This window comes from Salmo trutta, chromosome 32 (assembly GCF_901001165.1).
Source record: "Salmo trutta chromosome 32, fSalTru1.1, whole genome shotgun sequence".
NCBI classification, from domain to species: Eukaryota; Metazoa; Chordata; class Actinopteri; order Salmoniformes; family Salmonidae; genus Salmo; species Salmo trutta.
The window spans coordinates 22,666,751-22,691,802 of record NC_042988.1 but is presented as its reverse complement, the minus strand read 5'-3'; the positions used below and the strand labels follow the sequence as shown (position 1 = coordinate 22,691,802).

Here is a 25,052-nt window from a genome sequence, read left to right as displayed (position 1 = left end):
ATTTCTATAGCCCATCTGTACAGATATGAGTTTTGTTATTTGTGTGTGTCCATGTACTTGTAACATGCTATTCTGTACCATGGACGTACCATATGAAAGAACAGGATAAAGCCATTACCAGTCCACACATTGCCCACATACCTCCCTGTAGAGTGACTTCACTACCTCACCCATGAATGGAAAAAGGTAACCATAATTCTGAGTCTATTCCAGTGCCTTGAATACACTGACTGTTCCTCAGTCTCTCAGCGATGTAATGTCATTATCACCACTTGAATAGGTTCAGATCTAATGCAGCAAATATTCTATATATTTACAATTGTCTTTTTACTTATTTAAAACGCTACAATTAACTAATTACCATTGTATTAATGGCAACACCAATGGCCTGTTTCACAGAGGGTACATAGATACACAATGAAAGGAGTATTCTGTCTTGTCTGTCATGGAATGAATGCATAACATATGATATTCAGTCCTTGGCCTCCCTTTCTGTAATTTACAGTGTCTAAAGTATTTTCTGTTTCTTTTGATGAGTGTCACACTTGTTATTTCTGCTGGTGTCAAACATGTTCAAATTGTTTACTATATACACTGAGTCTATATAGTACTTAAGCAATGAGGCCCGAGGAGGTGTTGTGTTGTGCCTAAGAACAGCCCTTAGCTGTGATATATTGGCCATATACCACAAGCCCCAGAGGTGCCTTACTGCTATTATAAACTGGTTACCAATGTAATTAGACCAGTAAATAGTCCTTTTTAGTCATACCCATGCTATACCCTGGCATTCAGCCAATCAGCATTCAGGGCCCGAACCACCCGGCTTATAAAAAACATTAACACCTGCTCTTTCCATGACAGACTGACCAGGTGTGTCCAGGTTAAAGCTATGATCCTTTATTTATGTCACTTTTTTAAATCCACTTCAATCCGTGTAGATAAAGGGGAGGAGACAGGTTAAAGAAGGATTTTTAAGCCTCGAGACAACTGAGACATGGATTGTGTATCTGTGCTGTTCAGAGGGTGAATGGATAAGACAAAAGATTTAAGGTCTTTGAAGGGGTATGGTAGTAGGTGCCGGGCGCAACAGTTTTCCGTGTGTTTCAAGAATGGTCCACCACCCAAAGAACATCCAACCAACTTGACAACTGTGGGAAGCTTTGGTGTCAACATGGGCCAACATCCCTGTGGAATGATTTCAACACCTTGTAGAGTCCATGCCCCAGCAAATTGAGGCTATTCTGAGGTCAAAAGGGTGCAACTCAATATTAGGAAATTGTTCCTAATGTTTAGCATACATTTAGGAAAGTAATGTCACATAACTAGTATTTCTAAAGGAGTAAAAAACATTTACAGGTGGCTGGGTTAAGGTCAGTTGTGGCATGTTCAGGACATGGTACTAAATGAATGAAACCGCTGGTATCAACATTTCAGTGGCTTGTGTGTTATCATCCACCTGCCAGTCTGATTGATCAAAAAGCTCCCAGACCCAGCATCTGTCTCAAGCATCAAGGTCAGTGATTGGAAGGTCTCTTGCTGGGACTCTGTCTGGCTACCATTCTGTCCATGGAGGAAATGAGCTAAGCGGAAATGCAACTCCTTTAATGAAGGTTTGGTTTCCTACACAGAACAATGGAGAAATGTGTTTTCTGTCTGTATGAAGTGCTGTGACAAGCCCCCAGAGGTCAGCTATAGTTTCAACCTATAGATCTAGTACACATTTACAAGACATGGACAAACTGAGAAGAAAGGAACAATGTTGAGGGCATTTATTTTTCATCGACACATTAGTAACCTATTTGTTACAGAGTGAACATTGTTTTCTATATGTACAGCACCAATACACCCAATGGATAAAGTAGAGTTAACGAGCAGATGTGTTCCCTAAAAAAGGCCAGAATGGGATCATGTGCCAAAACAGAATATACAAATATTACAAAACATTGTGGTAAAGGGAGCAAGACATTTCAGAATGGCTACAATCCATAACAAAATCATGTGATTTCTCCACTTAGCATAGCTAACAGAATGTCAGGGAGGGAAAACAAAGGCATGCTCACCAAGGGCTGTACAGTGTTTTACACAAGGAACATCTGTGAACACCTGTTCCAAAAACTGTCTCTGGCAATTTGAGAAACAAGTGAGAAAGCTAAAAATGGATAAATCTACCAACCATTAAAAATCATTATAGGGTTGGTTGTACATGACACGTTTCTCAATCAATTCAACTTCATAGTATAATGATACTGGTCTTCATAGTTTCTCAACTGAAATGGCAAATACTCCTCAAAAGAAAGGTAGGGAATGCAGTTCCATTGAAGATCCAAAAACACATAACAGGTGAAAATTAATACAAAGAACAGAAGGGTAATTTAAGATGTGAGGAGAGTTAAATCAGGAAGTGTGTGATATAATGGAACTATTTACTATACCATAAAAGTGGCAGCAGTGATAATATGTGCAGAAGTACAGGACATCTCAGATGTACTGTAGATACTGTATCCTTCTGGAAGTTCAGTCCAATCACAGAGACCCTTTTTTAAAAGCTATACCAACTCAAATACTCACCTTCTGAAGGCTCCATATTTGTGAGAAAGAATACAATTACACAAATCAGAGTACTTATTAAACATCATATCCAATGGTTCTTTGTGGTTCTTATCATACAAAAGTGCTTCAGAAAAATAAGACTGCACTTAGATTCTGATAAATACTGATTCAGACATTTTGTGTCCAATGTGTACTGTGCACATTTACCTCAGAGTGAAAATAACCAAGTCAATTGAATGTCCTTCCCATCTGCTTTCCAATCAATAAGATGACTGACAAAATCACTACAAATGACAGATGATAGTAAGTATGGAATGTGACCGACTTTGAAGTGATACAAAACACTGATATCAATACAGCCCAACGTATCATTATGTGTAGAAGATGAGAACAATTTCCGAATGGAAGTCAAAAGTTGATCATTTTAGTTGTTTGGGGGTTCCAACTGAATAATAGTTGTACAAAAACAGAATTACAAGTAACCTTTGTTCAAAGTGTGTACAGTCAAAGATAAACTGTTCCCTACCTGGAAACAGTAAACAATGCATGGTCGTTTTCGTAAACCTTCCAGCTGTGGTTGCATCCTCGGTGGGCAGTTGTTGGGAGTCTTTATTTGCTGGTGCCCATGTCGAGAGGCACTGGAGGGCACTGTGTTTTCAGTTAGCCTACTTGACGCGGTGGGGGTCAGGCATCCCGAATAGTATTAGCAGGGGGACTCCTGTAGAGGTACTTCCAGATAGCGTAGTAGTGCACGGCTGCAGCCAGCGCCACAAACACGTGCCAGATGGCATGGGCAAATGGGATGACCCCGTCCGACTTGAAGAAGATCACGCCCAGGCAATAGATGAGTCCCCCACAGGCCAACTCGTACAGTCCATCCGTGTTGTTCTGTGGAAAATTTGGGGAACAAAATCTAATGTAAAGGACTAGAATATTATTCTCCAAGGTTCAGCATATAGTACAGTAATACAAACCCTAAAAACCTTTGGAGTCTGAGTGAACTACCACAAGAAGTCCACAAGGGGGCATAGGAAGCTGAACTACAGATATTCTGCTGATCATATAGCGCAGGGATATTCAACTCTTACCCTATGAGGTCCGGAGCCTGCTGGTTTTCTGTCCTACCTAATAATTAATTGTACACAGCTGGTGTCCCAGGTCTAAATCAGACCCTGATTAGAGGGAAATAATGAAAAAATGCAGTGGGACTGGCTTCAAGGTCCAGAGTTTAGTTTGAGGGATATAGTGGTACACAAGTGAAGGGTGGTGATGGAGGCTGTGATCACTACACCTTGGTGATGGATGCTACTGATAATGTATAGTAAGTCACTAATACACACATTAACAAATTCATTAACTTGATGTTTTTGCAAGAACACCTGATGACGGTAGGCATTACAAAGGTGCAAAACGATAGAGCACCTTAGAACAACTCCACCACTTTTCAACCTCATTTTCACTATCTCCAGCACAACTCCAGTGTCAACGGCCCATTTCTAAGTTTTATAGAAAAAAATGAAGTGAAAAGTTCTACCCGATGACATCATCAAAAGTTGATCCATTTTAAAAACATTGATTTTCAAACACTATGAGATTGACGGAGACGTGGGGAGCAAGAAAATACCTTCCCTTGGGCAAGAAACTCATTGCAAGTTTTGAAAATCACAGTTTTTCCCTTTTAAGCCTACCCTGTGATGTCGCAGAGAAGCATATTTTAGGACCTTCTTATTTTAACCACAGATCACAGAAATGAGCTGTTTTCACATATGTAGACACTGGTTTGGTGGAATTGACAGATTCCAGATTTTCTAGGGCCATTTAAATTAAGTTATGTAAAAGTGGTCATGTTTAATGCGTCTGCCAGATAGCTCAAAACAGAATGTCAAAGCAAACAGTAAGCAGCAGATGCAAATGTTAGCAGCACTGCCACTACCGCTGTGAGTGTGGGTGGTGACTGAGTAAGGAGATTACAGCAGAAAGTCAATATGTAAAACTGAGTGCGTTACCATTGATGTCACAACCAACGCAGGGAAAAAACCCATAGTCAAATAGAAGGCGAGCTCAACAACTTTATACCTAGAACAAAAAAAACACACAGAATAATCCATAAGACCTACTTTATCACCAGAAAAACTACAAAATTGAGAACAAAAGTGATATTGGTTAGCAGATATAACAATGGCCCTGTTCATCAGCTTCATTGTTATAGGATTCATTGAGACCGTAGTCTGTACATATCCAATTACTCCAATGAAGATTTAGTAAAAAAGATATATATATTTACATTGCAAAAAAGGCATCATTCAAATGCAGAAAGGTTATCATACTGACTTTTCGTGGTAGTTGAAGACGTATATCGTTCCTGCAGCAGCCATTAGCCATACAAACCAACGCATGTGAACTGCGAGTGGGCCAAGCTCACGAAGATTCAACCTGGCAGGAGAGAAAGATGATGTTCATTCCACACTTTAGCCTAGGGAAACATACCAACTTACAGGATCCTCATCACATACATGAGATCATTTTGAATTACTTGTGTAACCCCGGTTCTATGAGAATACCAGTGACATGTGGCTCGAATTATCCAATCACACAGCGTCTGTTGAAGACAGACTGGTCGATTGGCGAATGAGGTGAGCCCCTCTCCTCCATAAAGGGAGCCACTTGCCAGCCAACTGGTCATTTTCAAGCATGCCTCTAGTCCTTGCGCTCTTGCGAACAGGGAAAAGCGGTGACACATCTCACTCATTCTCATAGAACCGGGGTTACACAAGTAACCCAACATTCTTTCGATGTGTCACTTATGGGATATGGTCAACTCCCATAACACAGACATGCTCTCTGAAGCCAGGGTAGCTCCAACAGCATCACCCCACAGAGGCTCCGACAGGGAGTATGCCCCACGAAGGTGCAGTGACATCCAGTCGGTGAAGACCACAAACATATGAGGGGTGGCCCAACACGCTATAGCACAAATCTCCCCTAAGAGATGCCTTAGACCAGTGCCCAAGAGGTAGCCATACCTCTAGTGGAATGAGCCCTTCCGGGCTGTAACCTTGCTGTTATGATTTCCAATACAAAAGCCTACACTATCTCAATATAGCCATTAACGATGTAGGGGGCCTTTGCAGGGAGGTTCCCCCCCCAAAACGCAGAGGTTGGCTGCCAGTGAGTGCAGCCCGCTTATTTGTTTTACAGGCATAGGGCAGACGGTAAAGCGGGTTAGAAAGAGAAGTATAAACACCTGTCGAGGCCTGTGTGACAGGCGAGATAGCAGTCAACTGGACGTTTGGAGATCTTCCCTCGGTCCAAAAAAAGTCCTGCAATGAAGCATACGGAGCATTTAAGGAATGATCTGTGTAGGTTACACCACTTCTCCAAAAAACACATTGTCTGTTTCTCCAAACAATGGGCATGTAAGTGGGGCACTGGCACTCTGGATTGTGAAAGATCTTGAGTGGCCGGCTTGTCGCATTCAGATTTATCCTCCCACGGGCTATGCTCAGAGGGTCACGGCTACTGGGTGAGGGTGCAAATCTTTCCATATGTTAGGGTCCGTGGATCCCTTCATAACGGTGGCTACCAGGACTGGTTATAGAGCAGGAGAGTGGTCTCCGCTAACCAAGGTGCACCTGGTCATTGCGGGGGTCGAAGATCAGGGATAAGCCTGTTACCTTGCTCTGCTTAGTGTGGGGGTGTCAGGCCTAGGAGAGAGAAAAAGCATAGGGCATTACCCTTGAGAGGGTGTGCCGTTGCTTCCACCCCTAGTGGTGCCTAATCATAATTTAGGGGCGGGGTCTCCAAAAGACCATTATAGGGTTGACGCTTCTAACAGTCTCTTCTCGAGTCAGTCTGGATAGATGGGTAGGCCGGGTTCTCAGGGACTGGTTTAAAGTGCCAGCACACGAGTGTCATGCTCACCCCGGGGCATAATAACCCCACTGGGGGGAGAGGCAAAGACTGTCCCAGTTAACTAGGATACCTCGTAATGGGTCGAAGGCATATGAGCATGAATGTTTCTTGCAAAACCTGCTTGATCCTCTTGGACTGCAGGTGGCAATAGGTATAAATGACGTAAATGCTATACCGTGTCCCCGAGCGGGGTTCTTTGCGCGAGAGAGACCGGCCAATGGAATGACTAACAGGGGCAACCCGTATAGCCAGAAGAAAGAAGGAAACATGCTGTTTACCCAGATCCTAATCCAAAGCAATAGATCAGCTACAGGTAACTGCCAAAATAAAGGAAACACTTGAGAAAATGAGGGATACAAAGTATATTGAAAGCAGGTGCTTCCACACAGGTGTGGTTCCTGAGTTAATTAAGCAATTAACATCCAATCATGCTCATGTATAAAAATGCCCAGTTGCCCATTAGTTCATTGTCTTTGAAAGAGGGGTCTCAAAGAAGCATAGGGGGTTTAAAGCGCATGTGTGTGTGTGTCACCAGATCTCCACCCAATATGGGAGATTCTGGAGTGGCGCCTGAGACAGTGGTTTCCACCACCATCAACAAAACACCAAATAATCAAATTTCTCGTGGAAGAATGGTGTCGCATCCCTTCAATAGAGTTCCAGACACTTGCAGAAACTATGCCAAGGCACATTGAAGCTGTTCTGGCGGCTCGTGGTGGCCCAACTCCCTATTAAGACCCTTTATGTTGGTGTTTCCTTTATTTTGGCAGTTGCCTGTATGTGTCTGGTCTGTTTTGGCCCTACCCCAGAAGGGAGGGTTAGAATGAGTGAAGATCTCCTCAGCCGCTCGTTCAGAAAGAAAAAGGTGGAGCTGACCTAATCTCAGACTGCGCAAACCAAGCGCAGGTAAGAACGGGACAAGGAAAAAACGCCAGAGTGCATTGGACTTGGTGTACCAGATTGCTGTCTGGGGCTCCGGGGCCCAGCAAAGGTAACCATGTCCCCCCTCTTATTGTACTGACTGTACTGACTGTCCTATAGCTTAACAAAAATAGTTTTCTATCAATATAGCTAAGTTGCCATAAAATTGCCCAAAAAAGACTGGTCCTTAAAGTGAACCTGGGAAACCTGATTTCCTGTTTGTCCCTATGAAAACAGAAAGGTGCAAGGTTTCTCCCCTGCCTTGCTCAGTTCGTGATGGCGCCTCCAGGTGGTAGTACCGAGGAGGTGCCCACATGAGCCTGTTTTTGTTGTGTTGCTAGTGCAAGACAGAGTCAACAATGCCGTAAGGCAAGGACAAATAAGGATGCCATGGTATAATAGCAAAAGGCAATCTGTCATCCAGCTCCGTATGTCAGAAGAGACCGGAGGGAGAACGGACATGCTAACTTTTTCATCCCTGGCTAAAACATGAGAAGGTGCCAAGCGGAGAGTCCAAGGGGGATGGCACTCATGGTAAGAGTGCACATCCTCCATCTTCCCATGTGAGCAATGTCACGAAAATGCGCTGTTGCAAAAGGGAGTAGTGTATACATATTTGTATTTTTTTTTCAGTAGTGCCTCACCACTGTCACGTGAGGGGGAGGGACAGCTTACGTTAAACCCGAGAGAGAGGCCATAGGCTTTGCACACTATCCTCCACTGCCACTTAGGGCTGTGACCTAGTTTGACTGGCACTTCTTGCCAGGGGGGTTAGGAGGGGGGTTAGGAGGGCAGAACCTTGCTGAGGCCGCAGAAAAGGATTGTTTGGCTTCAGGTTTGCCTTGGTTCAAGGGCTTAGCCTGGGTTTTGGCAGTCTGCTGTGTCGCTGGGGTTTAGGGCCCCTAAGGCCAGCTTGCTGCCCTGTCCTTGCTGTGAAGCTAAGTTGAGTTGCAGTGACCAACGGGCTGCCAAAGGGCCTGGTTTGTGGGGCAGGCAGAAGTTGAAGGTTTCACCTTCTTCCATACACGTCGCACTTCTCCTGCATGGCGGCGACAGCGGGCCGAACAACTCCTTGGGTATCACAGGGGCATCCAGAAGGTCCACTTTTTCTTTGTCTGTCAAGCTGGATAAGCTTAGTCAAAGAGCCCATTCTCCCACCACCGCCAGACTCATAGTATTACCACAGCCTTGGATGGCATTATGGGAGGCACAGAGGTTTAGATCTGTAGCCATACAGATCTCATCCCAAGAAACTGGGTTCAGAGTACCTGAATCCAGTTGCTTCCCCCACATCCTCCTGTAACTCTGCCTGGTAGGCCAACAATAAAGAGGTCATGTTAAGTTCTCAGATTTAAAGGTCCAAAGCTCTGTATGTCTTATGGAAAATGGAGGCAATAAAGTGATCCATCTTTCCAGGGAGGAAAGTGCCAGTAGTGCTAGCAGCACAGCGTGTGGGGTGGAGGTGGTCAGCCAGTGACGGCTCCACCTTGGGAGGGTTGCAAAACCCAGATCATACATGTCCTTGCTAGGGAACCCCGATTCAGGATGCTGCTGTTTAGGGGCTTATTCCATGAGCTCCTAGCCTCTCTGAGGCAGGCTGTCACTGTGGGAAGCAGTTTCTTAGCGGGGCCATGCGGGATAGGAGTATTTTTCCAGAGCTGGCCAATCGATACAGAGACATCGGGACTTGAGCTACTACTAAGCTATATGGAATTATTTTAAAGAAGGTCATACCAAGGATCATTTTGCTATTTGATTTGGAATTTTTTAGTTATCAAAAAAAATATATAAAAAAATAGTCCCCCCCACCAACTACACACAATACACCATAATGACAAAGTAAAAACAAGTTTTCAGAAATGTTAGCAAATATATTAAAAATACAAAACTGAAATATAACATTTACGTAAGTATTCAGACCATGTACTCAGTACTTTGGCAGCGATTACAGCCTCGAGTCTTCTTGGGTATGATGATACAAGCTAGGCACACCTGTATTTGGGGAGTTTCTCCCATTCTTATCTGTAGAGCCTCTTAAGCTCTGTCAGGTTGGATAGGATGCGTCGCTGCAGAACTATTTTCAGGTCTCTCCAGAGATGTTCGATTGGGTTCAAGTCCGGGCTCTGGCTGGGCCACTCAAGGACATTCAGAGCATTGTCCTGAAGCCACTCCTGTGTTGTCTTGGCTGTGTGCTTAGGGTCATTGTCCTGTTGGAAGGTGAACCTTTGCCCTTGTCTGAGGTCCTAACCTGCTCCAGAGCACTTTTCATCAAGGATCTCTAAGTACTTTGCTCCAATCATCTTTCCCTTGATCTTGACTAGTCTCCCAGTCCCTGCCGCTGAAAAACATCCCCACAGCATGATGCTGCCACCACCATGCTTCATCGTAGGGATGGTGCCAGGTTTCCTCCAGACATGACACTTGGCATTCAGGCCAAAGAGATACATTTTGGTTTCATCAGATGAGAGAATCTTATTTCTCATGGTCTGAGTCCTTTACAGGCCTTTTGGCAAACTGTCATGTGCCTTTTACTGAGGAGTTGCTTCCGTCTGGCCACTCAACCATAAAGACCTAATTGGTGCAGAGATGTTTATCCTTCTGGAAGGTTGTCACATCTCCACACAGGAACTCTGGAGCTCTGTCAGAGTGACCATCGGGTTCTTGGTCACCTCCCTGACCAAGGCCCTTCTCCACCGATTGCTCAGTTTGGCTGGGAGGCCAGCTCTAGGAAGAGTCTCGGTGGACTCCAATGAAGTTGTAGAAACATCTCAAGGATGATCAATGGAAACAGGATACACCTGAGCTCAATTTCGAGTCTCATAGCAAAGTGTCTGAATACTTATGTAAATAAGGTATTGTTTTTTATACATTTGCAAGCATTTCTAAAAAACAGTTTTTGCTTTGTCATTTTTTTTTAAATGTAACTAGGCAAGTCAGTTAAGAACCTGGACGACTCTGGGCTAATTGTGTGCTGCCCTATGGGACTACCAATCACGGCCGGTTGTGATACCCTGGTTCGAATCCAGGCTGTATCTGTAGTGACGCCTCTAGCACTGAGATGCAGTGCCTTAGACTGCTGCGCCACTCAGGAGCCCATTATGGAGTATTGTGTGTAGCTTGATGAGGATTTGTATTTTATTTAATCCATTTTAGAATAAGGCTGTAACGTAACAAAATGTGGAAAAAGAGTGAACACTTTTCGAATGCACTGTATATACTACATGACCAAAAGTATGTGGACACCTGCTCGTCAAACATCTAATTTCAAAATCATGGGCATTAATATGGAGTTTGTCCACCTTTTACTGCTATAACAGCCTCCACTCTTCTGGGAATGATTTCCACTAGATGTTGGAACATTGCTGTGGGGACTTGCTTCCATTCAGCCACAAGAGCATTAGTGAGGTCGGGCACTGATGTTGGGTGATTAGGCCTGGCTCGCTGTCGGCGTTCCAATTCATCCCAAAGATGTTCAATGGGGCTGAGGTCAGGGCTCAAGTTCTTCAACACCAATCTCGACAACCCGTTTCTGTTTAGACGTTGCTTTGTGCACAGGGGCATTGTCATGCTGAAACAGGAAAGGGCCTTCCCCAAACTGTTGCCACAAAGTTGGGAGCACAGAATCTTCTAGAATGGCATTGTATGCTGTAGCGTTAAGATTTCCCTTCACTGGAACTAAGGGGCCCAGCCCGAACAATGAAAAACAGCCCCAGACCATTATTCTTCCTCCAACAAACTTTAAAGTTGTCACTATGCATTCACTATGCCATGGAAACCCATTTCATGAAGCTCCCAACGAACAGTTATTTTGCTGACATTGCTTCCAGAAGCTGTTTTGACTTCGGTAGTGAGTGTTAAACAACTAGACGTTTCCACGTCACAATAACAGCACTTACAGTTGCAATTCAGTAAAGCCATTCTACTGCCAATATTTGTCTATGGAGATTGCATGGCTGTGTGGTCGATTTTATACACCTGTCAGCAACGGGTGTGGCTGAAATTGCTAAATCCACTAATTTGAAGGGGTGTCTACATACTTTTGTATATATAATTTACTTCCATACATTTTTCCGAATGTTTCAGGTGACCTTTAGACGATTCTTTTGAGGCCTGTGGGCATCCTAGAGCAAAATAACCGACATGTACGTTAGATTAGTGTGTAGCCCAAACTGTTCGGACACTACAGACAGAAGTTGGCAGATCGGCAGTAGCGACTTCAGATGAGTCTCAAGATGCTTGTGGAGGTCGTAGCCAATAATAGTTTGTAACCCAAACCGTTCGGACGCTACAGACGATTTTGTGAGAAGACCGATTTTCGGGATGTCTCATGGTCTGACAAACACTGCTCTAGCTCGGTCACCTTTCAACGCCGATGCGGAAGTGTTACATAGGCGGATGCGATGGCTTGATACGCATCCAATGCAAAAAAAATAATAATCTCTAGCTTAAATTGACAGATTTTTATGGGTTTCTTTTTATTATGCTAATTCGATATCCGCGGGGGTGAAGACATCAACATTAGGGCGTTAATACAAACGTGTAAAAGTAGATTTGAACCAGACAAGAGAGCTAGCAATAGTACAGTGTTGCTGGTAGTAAGGCTGGTGTGGTTAGCATGCTTTGTAGTTAGCTAGCCAGGTTAGCTTAAGCATTGCGCAGGGAGCTAGACATTTGTTAGTGGTTAGTTAAAGCCTTACGGTGTGTGCTAACCTAGTTAGCCGACGCGAGGGCTAACCGAGTCTCGGTAGCCAGACGTGTGGCACTACCTGAAAACCGGAGGCTGAACGAGTAGAAAGTGACTTCTACTCGAAGCAAAAATGTTCCTTTCGGTCAGTACGCAACACTATCGACAAGAGCTGAGGTTCTAAGTTCGGCAGCGTTAACCTCACGGTTCGCCTGAGAACAGTTCACTAGAAAGACAGGAATCTAGTTGTGCTGAGGAGAGCTTTTAGTGAATGTGGTAACTTCCGCAAGGTAGAGGCGTGAATGACCAGTTGGCGGGCGAGTGGCTACCTTTATGAAGGAGAGGGCTCACCTCATTCGTCACTCTGTCTCCAACATACGCTGTGTGATTGGATACTTCGAGCTTGCGATCCGCCCCTTAGGTGCATCCCATAAGTGACATATGGAAATTGGTATTAGAAATAGAACTTACCATGGTGTGTAGGAGGCGGCAATGAAGAAATAGAACTTACCATGGTGTGTAGGAGGCAGCGATGAAGAAATAGATGACCACTCTATCACACATATGAAAGCAGTGCTCCACAGACCTAGAATCAAGACCAAGCATTCAGTATTTCTCTCTTTGGCCTTTGATTGTGTCTGCCCACTCATACCTAGTATGCAATTAAAATTATTATGTGCTGGGTGCTGTATAATATAACTCAGGTAGTCAGACCGGTTGCTGTAATCGGTTGCTGGACTTTCATTTTTACCAACACATGGCTAACCTTTGTTTAACCAGCTAAACAGCTCCTCTTAGCGAAAATGAGTTTGGAGTTTCCTTTCTAACTAATAGGCTATGAGTTTACACTTCCTCTTTCAATTATAATGTGGGGAGGTCAAAATAATCAAACAAATCTATTCATTTAAAAATGTTGATTACTTCTCCTTTCCATTCACCTGATAAGACATGTAAAACAATTTTCTTTGCTAACTTATGATGGGGTCCCTGGGTCACCGTTTTGCCTGAGAGGGGGTCCCTTGGCAAGAAAAGGTTGAAGACCCCTGGTCTAGCGAACATTCCTCTGCCTCCTCACCTCATGTGGCTCTTCTTCCAGGTGATGATGTGGAACACTGTGGAGACCAGGAAGAGGGCACACAGGCCCATGCCGTACACCCAGGCTGTGATCTTCTCCCAGCGGTCATCTGAGAGCCGGTGCAGCAGGGCCATGCCCACGATGGCTGGTACGATGAGTAGCTGCAGGGTACAGACAAAGGGTGACAGATTAACATTACCAACTGTTGAAAACTATCCTTGTAACATACACTCAGTGTAGTCTACAATGATAGTGTTTTTGGTCAAATGTGTTTTCTCCATAACCCTATCAGCACCAGGTAGAATTCTGTCGATAGAGTTAAGCATGGGAAAAAGAGCAATTGAGGTCTGACATTTGAAAACCTGTCTTTGTACAGTCGTGGCCAAAGGTTTTGAGAATAACACAAATATGAATTTTCAAAGTCTGCTGCCTCAGTTTGTATGATGGCAATTTACATATACTCCAGAATGTTATGAAGAGTGATCAGATTAATTGCAAAGTCCCTCTTTGCCATGCAAATGAACTGAATCCCCCAAAAATATTTCTACTGCATTTCAGCCCTGCCACAAAAGGATCAGCTGACATGTCAGTGATTCTCTCATTAACACAGGTGTGAGTGTTGAAGAGGACAAGGCTGGAGATCACTCTGTCATGCTGATTGAGTTCGAATAACAGACTGGAATCTTCAAAAGGAGGGTGGTGCTTGGAATCATTGTTCTTCCTCTCTCAATCACGGTTACCTGCAAGGAAACACGTGCCGTCATCATTGCTTTGCACAAAAAGGGCTTCACAGGCAAGGATATTGCTGCCAGTAAGATTGCACCTAAATCAACCATTTATCGGCTCATCAACAACTTCAAGGAGAGCGGTTCAATTGTTGTGAAGAAGGCTTCAGGGCGCCCAAGAAAGTCCAGCAAGCGCCAGGACCGTCTCCTAAAGTTGATTCAGCTACGGGATCGGTGCACCATCAGTGCAGAGCTTGCTCAGGAATGGCAGCAGGCAGGTGTGAGTGCATCTGCACGCACAGTGAGGCGAAGACTTTTGGAGGACGGCCTAGTGTCAAGAAGGGCAGCAAAGAAGCCACTTCTCTCCAGGAAAAACATCAGGGACAGACTGATATTCTGCAAAAGGTACAGGGATTGGACTGCTGAGGACTGGGGTAAAGTCATTGACTCTGATGAATCCTCTTTCCGATTGTTTGGGGCATCCGGAAAAAAGCTTGTCCGGAGAAGACAAGGTAAGAGTTACCATCAGTCCTGTGTCATGCCAACAGTAAAGCATCAGACCATTCATGTGTGGGGTTGCTTCTCAGCCAAGGGAGTGGGCTCACTCACAATTTTGCCTAAGAACACAGCCATGAATAAAAAAATGGTACCAACACATCCTCAGAGAGCAACTTCTTCCAACCATCCAGGAACAGTTTGGTGACGAACAATGCCTTTTCCAGCATGACCGAGCACCTTGCCATAAGGCAAAAGTGATAACTAAGTGGCTCGGGGAACAAAACATCGATATTTTGGGATCATGGCCAGGAAACTCCCCAGACCTTAATCCCATTGAGAACTTGTGGTCAATCCTCAAGAGGCGGGTGGACAAACAAAAACCCACACATTCTGACAAACTCCAAGCATTGATTATGCAAGAATGGGCTGCCATCAGTCAGGATGTGGCCCAGAAGTTAATTGACAGCATGCCAGGGCAGATTGCAGAGGTCTTGAAAAAGACCAACGCTGCAAATATTGACTCTTTGCATCAACTTCATGTAATTGTCAGTAAAAGCCTTTGACACTTATGAAATGCTTGTAATTATACTTCAGTATTCCATAGTAACATCTGACAAAAATATCTAAAGACACTGAAGCAGCAAACTTTGTGGAAATGAATGTGTCATTCTCAAAACCTTTGGCCACGACTGTACAGTAGGCCTACACTTAGAGGTGAACTCACCGCGTGAGTATAGCAGTTTGCAGCATGCTCATAGCAGGTGGGCTGGTAGCGGCAGTTAGCAGAGGCCCGCCTGTTCATGAACCTGAAACATACAGCAACATGCAGCAAGTGTTAGTGGGGCAGGTAGTGGGCAGGACTAGGGGCTGTTACAATACTGTTGTTAGAGGTTATCTTGATTCAGGGCTGTTCCCACAATGTTTCTGGGTTGTTCATGCAACAGTATGCCATGCCAATTGAAGGAAGCAGGAAAATAACACAAGAAGACAAGAAACTGACATACAGTACATCTCAAAGAAAAATAGCATATAACTAACACAAGGAGGCCTACTGGTACATTCACATTTTAGTGATTGAACAAAGAAAAAAGAAAAGTTGTTTAGTTTCAGGTCATTTCCATGTAAAAGAACCCATCAGCACCAACCTGAAGTTTATAGGAGCATATAACATTTTGTTCCAAATGAAAGCTAAGAGTCTGTATTTTTTTTAAATTAAGACATAGATACATTTTTCAACCATTTTAAATCCTAAAAATGTGGAATATGCAAAGGCTTTGATTTCTGGTCACCGAGATGAAAGTAGAGTTCAGTACAGTAGAGCACATGAGTAGAGTACCATATAATGTAATATACTCTTCTGGACTGAACTATACTGTGCTGTATTGAACTATATACTCTACTCTGCTGCACTATACTTTTATTTACTGTGATGTCCAAACTTGTGAAACATAGACATCTATGATTGGTAGAGATTTGGTCTGGTCTGGACCAACCACATTTGGTCAAGTATGGAGACAGAGCTCATTAGGGTTAAATAAAAAATACATTTTGAATAATAGCCAGTGTGTAGAATAATACTCAAACATGCAAAGGAGAATATTACATTTTTCTACCTTTGCATAGGACACATCACCACGAAGAGAATGATATTCATAATTATACATTTCTGTATAGTACAGACCCATGATGTCAATCTGTTACAGTACTTCTGTTACCGAGCATTGATCCACTTCACTTAGTGTAGTTCAATAACCAAAATAGATTTGTTCATACTCAAGGTGTCATATCATAGCTGACACCTAATTCTTAATGCAAACATCTTTGAATCTTAATTCGAAGTACTTACTTAGAGTTTTTGAAAAACGTGGTCACATAAAAAACGGAGGGAGATTTTACTGTCATACTGTTACCAAACTTTGCATCTGCACTGTTCCTCAAATAAGTATTTTTGTAAAATGAACAGTGGCAATTGTTAAAACTATAATTTTGCATATAGGTGTATGTTTTTTTAAACTTTGCGATCAATCGTTTTTGTTTGCCACACATTTTAAAGTGAGTCTCAGCGTCACCCTGATAACATGGAATTACCCTTCATCAAGGACATATACCCATTATTTACAAAGCCATGATTGGACAATTATGGCGACTTGTTTTACCGGATTCCATTTCCCTGTGCTATATCGCATTTCCTGGTGGGAAACATTGTAGCTAGTAGGCTATAGTACTGCATGCTACAATAACCATGTTTCTGCTTCATTCATGGCTACAAACAAACAATCCATCTAAGAATAAGGCTCAGTAAATGCCAATAGCTAGGTTCACTTACGTTAACAAGACCACTTTCCTGAACAAATGAACGCCAGCTATCTATAGCTAAATTCATCATAATGCAAACATTGGAACACTGCCACATTTTCAGCTAACCCACCTTTGAAGGCTGTTCACTCTCTTCATATCAATGCCTTCACGCAAAACGAAGGGAGGAAATCACGAAGCAAGATTTAGCTAGCGAGCTACAGTCAAAAATAGGAAATCAGCAAGCTAGCCAAATGGGAAATTATAAAGCTAGCCAAAACAAGAGAAAGTGAAGGCCCAGCTAACGTCATCAACTAATCAGTCATATGTACACATAATAAGATACCCCCAGTCCAAATCAATACATCAAGACACTATTTTAGCATTTTCCCTTAATACCATTGTGCTGCAAATATAAACTAGCTTCAATCGATTACATTAATACAATCATTTAGCAAAGACATATCCTCCTGACACTTGTGTCCCCTTGTAGACACCGGCGTTGTTCCCTTTTTCACGATTGAATTGTATTTAGTTCATGCAAAGAGATTTTGACTGACGGATGCTTCAACCAATAGTAGCACTAAAAGCGTAGGACATCATCTGACCAATCAACGATCTGATGGCAGTATGGGTAGCTGGAGGAGGTCTCAAAATCTGTCACACCATGATAGACAGATGTAACAGTCGTAGTTACTTTTGTTTTTCAACCAGCAACCCTGAATATGGGTTTCCACTAGTTACTACAACCCTAAAGTTAAAATGCTGCATCGAAAAAAATTCATGCTAACCAAAAGTTGCTGTTTGGTCTTAAATTAAGGTTCGGGTTTAGGCATAAGGTTAGAAGTGTGGTTAATGTTAATGTTAGCGTTAGTTTTTAAATCAGATTTTAATTTCAAGAAGAGAAGTTGTATAAATTGCGGGGTTTATGACCTTGTGTGTGTGGCAACTTGTGACGAAAACCTGAATGTGCATAACAAAAAAAAAATGTATTCTGTTCAGAGTCCAATATCATGTCCTGTGTCATGAATGAATCATTTATTTTTCCAAATTCAGCCATTTAGTATTGACTTTTTATCTCAGTGTCAATAAACTTGAGCAAATAAACTGATATTACATCATAGGCCTGTTTCAACAGATGCATACTTGCATGCAAAGAGATTAGTTCACAATGCTATCAGATGCAAATATGTCCCTATGGGTAATTGTGTTGTGCTGTGTGTGGACAGGACACAAAAGAATGTGCTGCTAGCCTATGTTGAATTGCACATCAGCAAGGTATCTGATGGGCACTCTCTAACCCATAGAGTTACATAACAGTGACAGTAATGTAACTGGATCATTCAGGAACAGCATTAGATAACACAACACATAGCTGTTTACATAAGACTTTAAGCGCGATATGCAGGCTTAATGAGTTTCAGACTGACAAATGCCTGCAGTTTTTTTTCTCTTTGGGCTATTACAACCAGAGTGAAACATAAGCCCATACTGACTCAACTTCAACGCAGTGGCATTGCAAAATACCTTTCAGAACCATTAATAACCAGCACATTTATGCATGAGAAGATAACATTCCCAAATGTATCCATTTTAAATGTTCGCATTGGTAAACTCAGAATAAGATGTATAATCAACGCCTTAAAGAAAGATTTCACATGTTATATTTGGACAGACGGGTAAGCCTCTAAGTATGAATTCATCTCTCTGGTTTTATATGTTGTGATGCCAAAGGATTACAAAAGTAGCCCTAGCCTAATGTGTATTGTAGTTCATGAAAGTAAAATCCACTTTTTGCACAAGATCCTATCCCTAGGGTACACCATGCACCGGACAGTTCAAATGTGGTGGTTTATCCAGCCCAGGAGGAGCTCATGGTTTACGAGCTGTGGAAGTACAGCTGAGATGGTGGGTGGCAGGCAGGCAGGGTTTTTAAGAATGACATTAGCAGAGACAACGGGAGGATGCGAGCAGCCATATGTTAGGGTTTAGCGTTTCCTTGTTCTTGCTGGAAGGCTGCAGTTCCCCCATGGTGCCATGCTAACACCCCTAATGCGATACAGGACTGAGACATGGAGGTTGGCATTCTGTCATACAAACACAGGGTTTAGCAGCTCAGCATAGTGTCCCTGTGTTTCTAAATATGCTAGAAAACAGTGTTTAGCTCATTCTATTTCTGACACTGTTACATATTAGAGGCACATGCAGAGTTCATCAGTTACACCACTCTGCTCACAGTCAACAACCTGAAGACCAATTTCATTTACTCCACTAGCCACAACGGCAGTGCAAGTGGAAGAGCTCATGTTACAGAGGAAGTGCGGTTAAAGGTCCCTCAGGTCAGGTATTATGTTAAGCATCTGACAAGAATCACCCTCTGTGTTACAATATGGCTACACATACTGTAAAGGCTGTGTGTGACCTATTTTCATTGATTGCTTTTAAACACTCAAAGCTTGCCCAACAAAGCCCTCTGCAAGGATGTAAAAGCTCTCTACACCATGTAGATCAACAGTACTAAACAATGCTCCATACTGCCCAACAGCAATGTGCTGTACTGTACATGCACACAGCAGGCCATGCTGTTAATATGAGATCTTTAGTGGCTACTGTAAGACAGACACTGGTGGGACTACCCACAGGATAACAGAGGCTTTGTGAAGACACGTGATGCCAGGGTTAAACAGCTCTGTAATTGGTTTACTGTTTCATGCTGGAATGCAGTACCTCTAAAAAAGGAAGACATGGGAATCCCAATACTCTGGATTACAATAGGCCGGAAACACCTCTAGGAAAAGCCACAGAATATTCCCATCCTCACATTTAGAATAACAACAACACTAATTCTGTCTGACAAAGATGACAAGAAATGTAAAGGTGTGATATTCAGATGCTTGATGAATCAATGTTGTCAATGTGAAAATGCTAAACATCTAAATACATAGCTGTGCCCTTCGAGGTTTCAGTAAAGAGATGGAAATAAAATGGCTGCTATTTGCAATTCATGGCATGGTGGATATATTAGTGTTGTTATAGCCATGCTGTCAATGCCCATTTCAATCAATAAATCAAACTGCTGTAAAGTAAGATAGAGCCTGTGTTGTGTCCCAGCCTCAACAGAGTTCAGAATTGATCTAGCAGCTAACAAGCTGAGTATGGTGTGTTTTTAACCTGTAAAGCACATTTCCCCCTGTAGCAAAGGATTACTGGTGTAGTGTCTGCATAGAGACATGACAGCCGGCCTGCACCCAGCTAATACATTGGTGCAACATTGATCTTCACTGTTGACAAAAATACTGCAAGCATTTTCAGATATTTGGAACATTTGGATTTATGTTCACATTAGACCTTAGGAGCCCCATTGTCCTGCAACATGTTGCCTTTTCTAAATGGTACAATTATTTGTTCCCATACAGTATATTCTTAGATGGGATTCCGTGGTATTCTATCTTAGTGGTAATTATTTTTACATCTTAATACTCAGCAGAACATGATCCTTTCAGATTGCTAGTTTCTCATCAGTTGGAATCTCTTGATTCCAGCTTTTGGGAAATACATTTTCCCAAGTAAATTTCTTCAAGAATATAAGTGTCTCTCTCTGTCAATAACTGATGAAGAGATGGTGTGATTCCCTAGGTGTTGATGCTGTTGTACTGTAATCTTCTGTTGGTACTGTAGGTGTTGATGCTATGTACTGTAATCTTCTGTTGGTACTGTAGGTGTTGATGCTGTTGTACTGTAATCTTCTGTTGGTACTGTAGGTGTTGATGCTATGTACTGTAATCTTCTGTTGGTACTGTAGGTGTTGATGCTGTTGTACTGTAATCTTCTGTTGGTACTGTAGGTGTTGATGCTGTTGTACTGTAATCTTCTGTTGGTACTGTAGGTGTTGATGCTGTTGTACTGTAATCTTCTGTTGGTACTGTAGGTGTTGATGCTATGTACTGTAATCTTCTGTTGGTACTGTAGGTGTTGATGCTGTTGTACTGTAATCTTCTATTGGTACTGTAGGTGTTGATGCTGTTGTACTGTAATCTTCTGTTGGTACTGTAGGTGTTGATGCTGTTATACTGTAATCTTCTGTTGGTACTGTAGGTGTTGATGCTGTTGTACTGTAATCTTCTATTGGTACTGTAGGTGTTGATGCTGTTGTACTGTAATCTTCTGTTGGTACTGTAGGTGTTGATGCTGTTGTACTGTAATCTTCTGTTGGTACTGTAGGTGTTGATGCTGTTGTACTGTAATCTTCTGTTGGTACTGTAGGTGTTGATGTTGTTGTACTGTAATCTTCTGTTGGTACTGTAGGTGTTGATGTTGTTGTACTGTAATCTTCTGTTGGTACTGTAGGTGTTGATGTTGTTGTACTGTAATCTTCTATTGGTACTGTAGGTGTTGATGCTGTTGTACTGTAATCTTCTGTTGGTACTGTAGGTGTTGATGCTGTTGTACTGTAATCTTCTGTTGGTACTGTAGGTGTTGATGTTGTTGTACTGTAATCTTCTGTTGGTACTGTAGGTGTTGATGCTGTTGTACTGTAATCTTCTGTTGGTACTGTAGGTGTTGATGTTGTTGTACTGTAATCTTCTATTGGTACTGTAGGTGTTTATGTTGCTGTACTGTAATCTTCTGTTGGTACTGTAGGTGTTGATGTTGTTGTACTGTAATCTTCTGTTGGTACTGTAGGTGTTTATGTTGCTGTACTGTAATCTTCTGTTGGTACTGTAGGTGTTGATGTTGTTGTACCTTAATCTTCTATTGGTACTGTAGGTGTTGATGTTGTTGTACTGTAATCAAGCTATTGGAGCTGCTTTGCCAGGTGTGTCAGCTCAGGGCAAGATGCATACATGTAGCATTTGTAAGTATAAGGACTAAAACAGCTTAATTTGTTTATGCTCCAGGTAAGACGGCATGGGCAAAGTTATTTCGGTGTGTACAGGTGCTAGTTTTGGCAGTGACTACTACGGGTTTCCGTCACACCTTCGAGTGAATGTATGATTACTGGCATTTAATTATATTACATGCAAGGGCTTAATTCAGTTTATAGCCTCAGCTTGCACTCTCTTTTAGAGATCCTAATTCAAGCAGATTGACTGAATAATTGGATAAGTGTTAGCCACAACCTCTGTTTCACAATATACTGTAGTCGTTCAATGGAGTCTGTGATGGCCTAGTGAATTTCGGGAGGGGAATGTATGGCCACGACAATTCATACCTGCGAGTCCTCATGAGGTCTGCATTGTGGATGCATTCTCCCCTTTCAGCATTAGGACAACAGAACAAAAGACAGATCCTCTCTAGCGTCTCATATACATATAACACAGATGCCAAATGGAAACACTGCCAGTCAGAATAAAAGAGGAAACACATTGGAATCAGACAACATCAATTCAAGGAATCTGTGCATAGATTTGGCTATTTAGTGAATCATATACTGCACATTAGGCAAAGTCAGGACTCAGGACCTACAGTAACAGCCCTGCGTCACATCAATAAATATCTATGGGACTTTGCTCGTTTCACGTGTACACTGCAGAGCTGCACTACATTATGACTGGTGTGGGGCTAGGGAATACAATGTTCCCATCGTATCTGTGTCACGAGAGATACAGGTTTATCCGGGCACTGCTTGGCGTGCTCTCTGTATCACCAACAAGGGAAGTGCCCTGGGCAGTCTGGACCCTACAGTCAGGAAATAGCCATGCGTGTGCTGCGGACACCTTTATCAGTATTAGATACTGCAGCTCTTTATTGGAACAGTCCATGTAATATTTACATGCACTGATAGGATTCAGCAATTATCAAAGTAAAACACTATTTAGAAAGTATGTTTATTTTTGCTTGATGATAGGAGTAGTCTGTATCAAGCGTCTGTAGTTTCATTATTCATAAGGGAACATTTGTACAGGAAGCTACTACTCATACAGGGAAATTATACAAAACAATAAGCACTTCAGAAAATGTACACAGTATGCAATATTGATTGATTGATGTGTTACTCTGACCATTTGTATCTTCAATACAGCTTAACAGTTAACTGTATATAAACCATTACATAGCATTTGTTAGTGTATTTATTTACATGTATCAACTTGTGTTGGCTGAATCAAGTCACATGTCTTGACGTCAAAGGGTTAGCAGGTACACATCTGAAATGGGCTCCATAAATAACCTGTTTCTCATGGCGGGTGGGAGAGCGATTAAAGAAGCAAGTCTCAAAATAGCAGAATAATCTGGGCCTGACAGGTCATGACCATGGTTGGACAGCACTTGGCTGAACTGTGGTTGGTTACTTCATAGATACTCAACACTGTCAAGTTATGTAATTGGCTAATGGCTACCTTAGTTTGCCTATAAACAATACGAGGAAATGTTGGGCAATCTCCTAATCTGAAAATGCCAGGGCACACTTTGTAATACACTCGTCCTGAGTCCTGATTGAGATAGGGCAACAAGTCTGTCATCGATGAAAACATTACACTAGCAGAGCATCATACAAATGTCTGTCAAGTAACATTTGACAAAGTAGTGAAGCAAGATGACAATGAACGCTCACTGAGAGGGGACAGACCTGTCTCTTTAAAAATGAAAAATTATAACTGGTAATACTTTGTATCAAATTTAAACACTGAGGCATTCTGTGATGTAATAAATAGTTGAGCTATGTGCAAAGATAAGGTTTGAAAACTGCAACCATTTTCCAGTCAATTGCATTTCCCTCTGATGTCGTGTAACACAAACCACTGTTAATAGTACAGCTCCTGACTTCCATGTTGATTATCAGTTGGGACATTTCTTCTTTTAGAACAGGCTTCTGTGATCCACCAGAGCTTTCTAAAAGACGGAATTCATGTGCATCAACACTGCACACACATGCCTCTCTCTTACCGTCTCAGACTGGTCTTCTGCAGGTCCAATCCTAGCATTGTCCTGGCCACCAGGGAAAAATACAGTCTAAAAAATAAATATAGAAACAGATTTTAAAAAACATATATGTACAAAAGTTTATCCCGCTGCGATTATTCCAATAGGTGGTGGACTGAGTTATTCAGCACCACAGTAGTCCTTCTAGAATCTAGACCATGGTGCTCTTCTTCTCCCTGAAGTCTGGACTGGGCTGAGGCTCATATGAGGTGACCATATTGGTCTGGTCCCAGCGTTGATGTTGCGGAGAAGGAGTGGTCTGCTGCATTACCACCAGTCTGATGGGGGATTGGGTAGGCACAGGGTCCGGCGCGTACTCCTTGGTTGGATCCTTGCCCCGGCAGTCATACATTATACAAGATATCAGGAACACCAGAAGCAAGATAACATAGCTGGCGATAAGGATGCAGAGGTTCAAAGTGACAGGATCAATCTCCGAGAAGTTTTCCTTAAAGCCCATGGTAGCTGCCTCATACTGTGCGGCCCACAGGCCAAGAAGAAACAGCTGGTGGATGGGACGGAGAATGGAAGACGGCCTTCAGTGGAGCTGGAATCACTAAACTAGCAAGTGACAGCAGGGCTTTCTCTCTATCCTCGTCAATCTATCCTTGTCAATCTCCTCTCTCTCTCTCTCTCTCTCTCTCTCTCTCTCTCTCTCTCAGATCACAGTGGATATGTGGCTTTGTGGTAAAAATACTTTAATCCATGCCATTCCTCCAACCTTGAATTTCTGTGATCAATGATTAAAGCTGCTCTGTTTAATAACTTAAGCCTCAGTTGTAATTTCAACAACTGAATCTCGTATAGGATTCTGCCCTTTTAAAAAGGCCATTTTTGAAAGCCTGTGTTATATCACCAGAATCTGTTTATCAAGGGCATATTAATGTCAAAACAGCACGGATTTAGAGAATTAACAGAAAAAGCACGGTGGGGACAGACAGTCTGTCATTAGTATGAACATGTGTATGACGCATTTATGAGTACTGTGTTCTGTGTGTCTGTCTCTCTGGGTGTTGTGTGTATGTGTTGTGTGTGTATGTGTGAATGTGTGTGTGTGTAATCTTAATCTTGATTGTGAGTGGGGATTGAGAGAGGGAGCCATCTGGCTAAATAGAGACCCGAGAAAGCGACTTAAAAAGCTACTCAGATGTGAAAGAGGGGTCTTTGACTTTCATATTTTCAATGTTAAATATCAATGCAGGCATATTTATTGTGGTAAATATGTGTGATCAGTACTCTTCTGTTCACTGTGTGTAGCAGAGGATTGACACAGTCGTTGTAGGCTGCCGCTGCAGAGATATCAGAGGGCGGATTAACGGAATTGAAAGCGTTCCTATGAGGTCAATAATCTGTGCTGACGCATGTCAATTAAGGCAGTGGCATTTTTCATTTTCAAATACACATGCTCTGTGGAAGAGAACTTCCACCACAAGGACATTTCTTTACCATATATATTTACTGATATCTATTT

At 42.5% G+C, this 25,052-nt stretch overlaps 1 protein-coding gene across 2 annotated transcripts; it reads right to left on the bottom strand.

The window, feature by feature from the left end:
* Positions 1-1,754: 1,754 nt before the first annotated feature.
* On the bottom strand, positions 1,755-23,682 carry LOC115171431 (monocyte to macrophage differentiation factor). Of its 2 annotated transcripts, none has more exons than XM_029728239.1 (7): positions 23,546-23,682; positions 15,090-15,171; positions 13,143-13,303; positions 12,579-12,653; positions 4,882-4,983; positions 4,557-4,626; positions 1,755-3,438 (listed from the first exon to the last, which is right to left on the bottom strand). In XM_029728239.1, exons 1-7 carry the CDS (start codon positions 23,581-23,583, stop codon positions 3,235-3,237), a joined length of 732 nt encoding a protein of 243 aa, XP_029584099.1. In that variant the 5' UTR covers positions 23,584-23,682; the 3' UTR covers positions 1,755-3,234. The 2 variants fall into 2 exon arrangements, with proteins under 2 accessions (XP_029584099.1, XP_029584100.1); XM_029728240.1 differs by lacking the exon at positions 23,546-23,682 and adding an exon at positions 16,794-17,202.
* Positions 23,683-25,052: the final 1,370 nt, after the last annotated feature.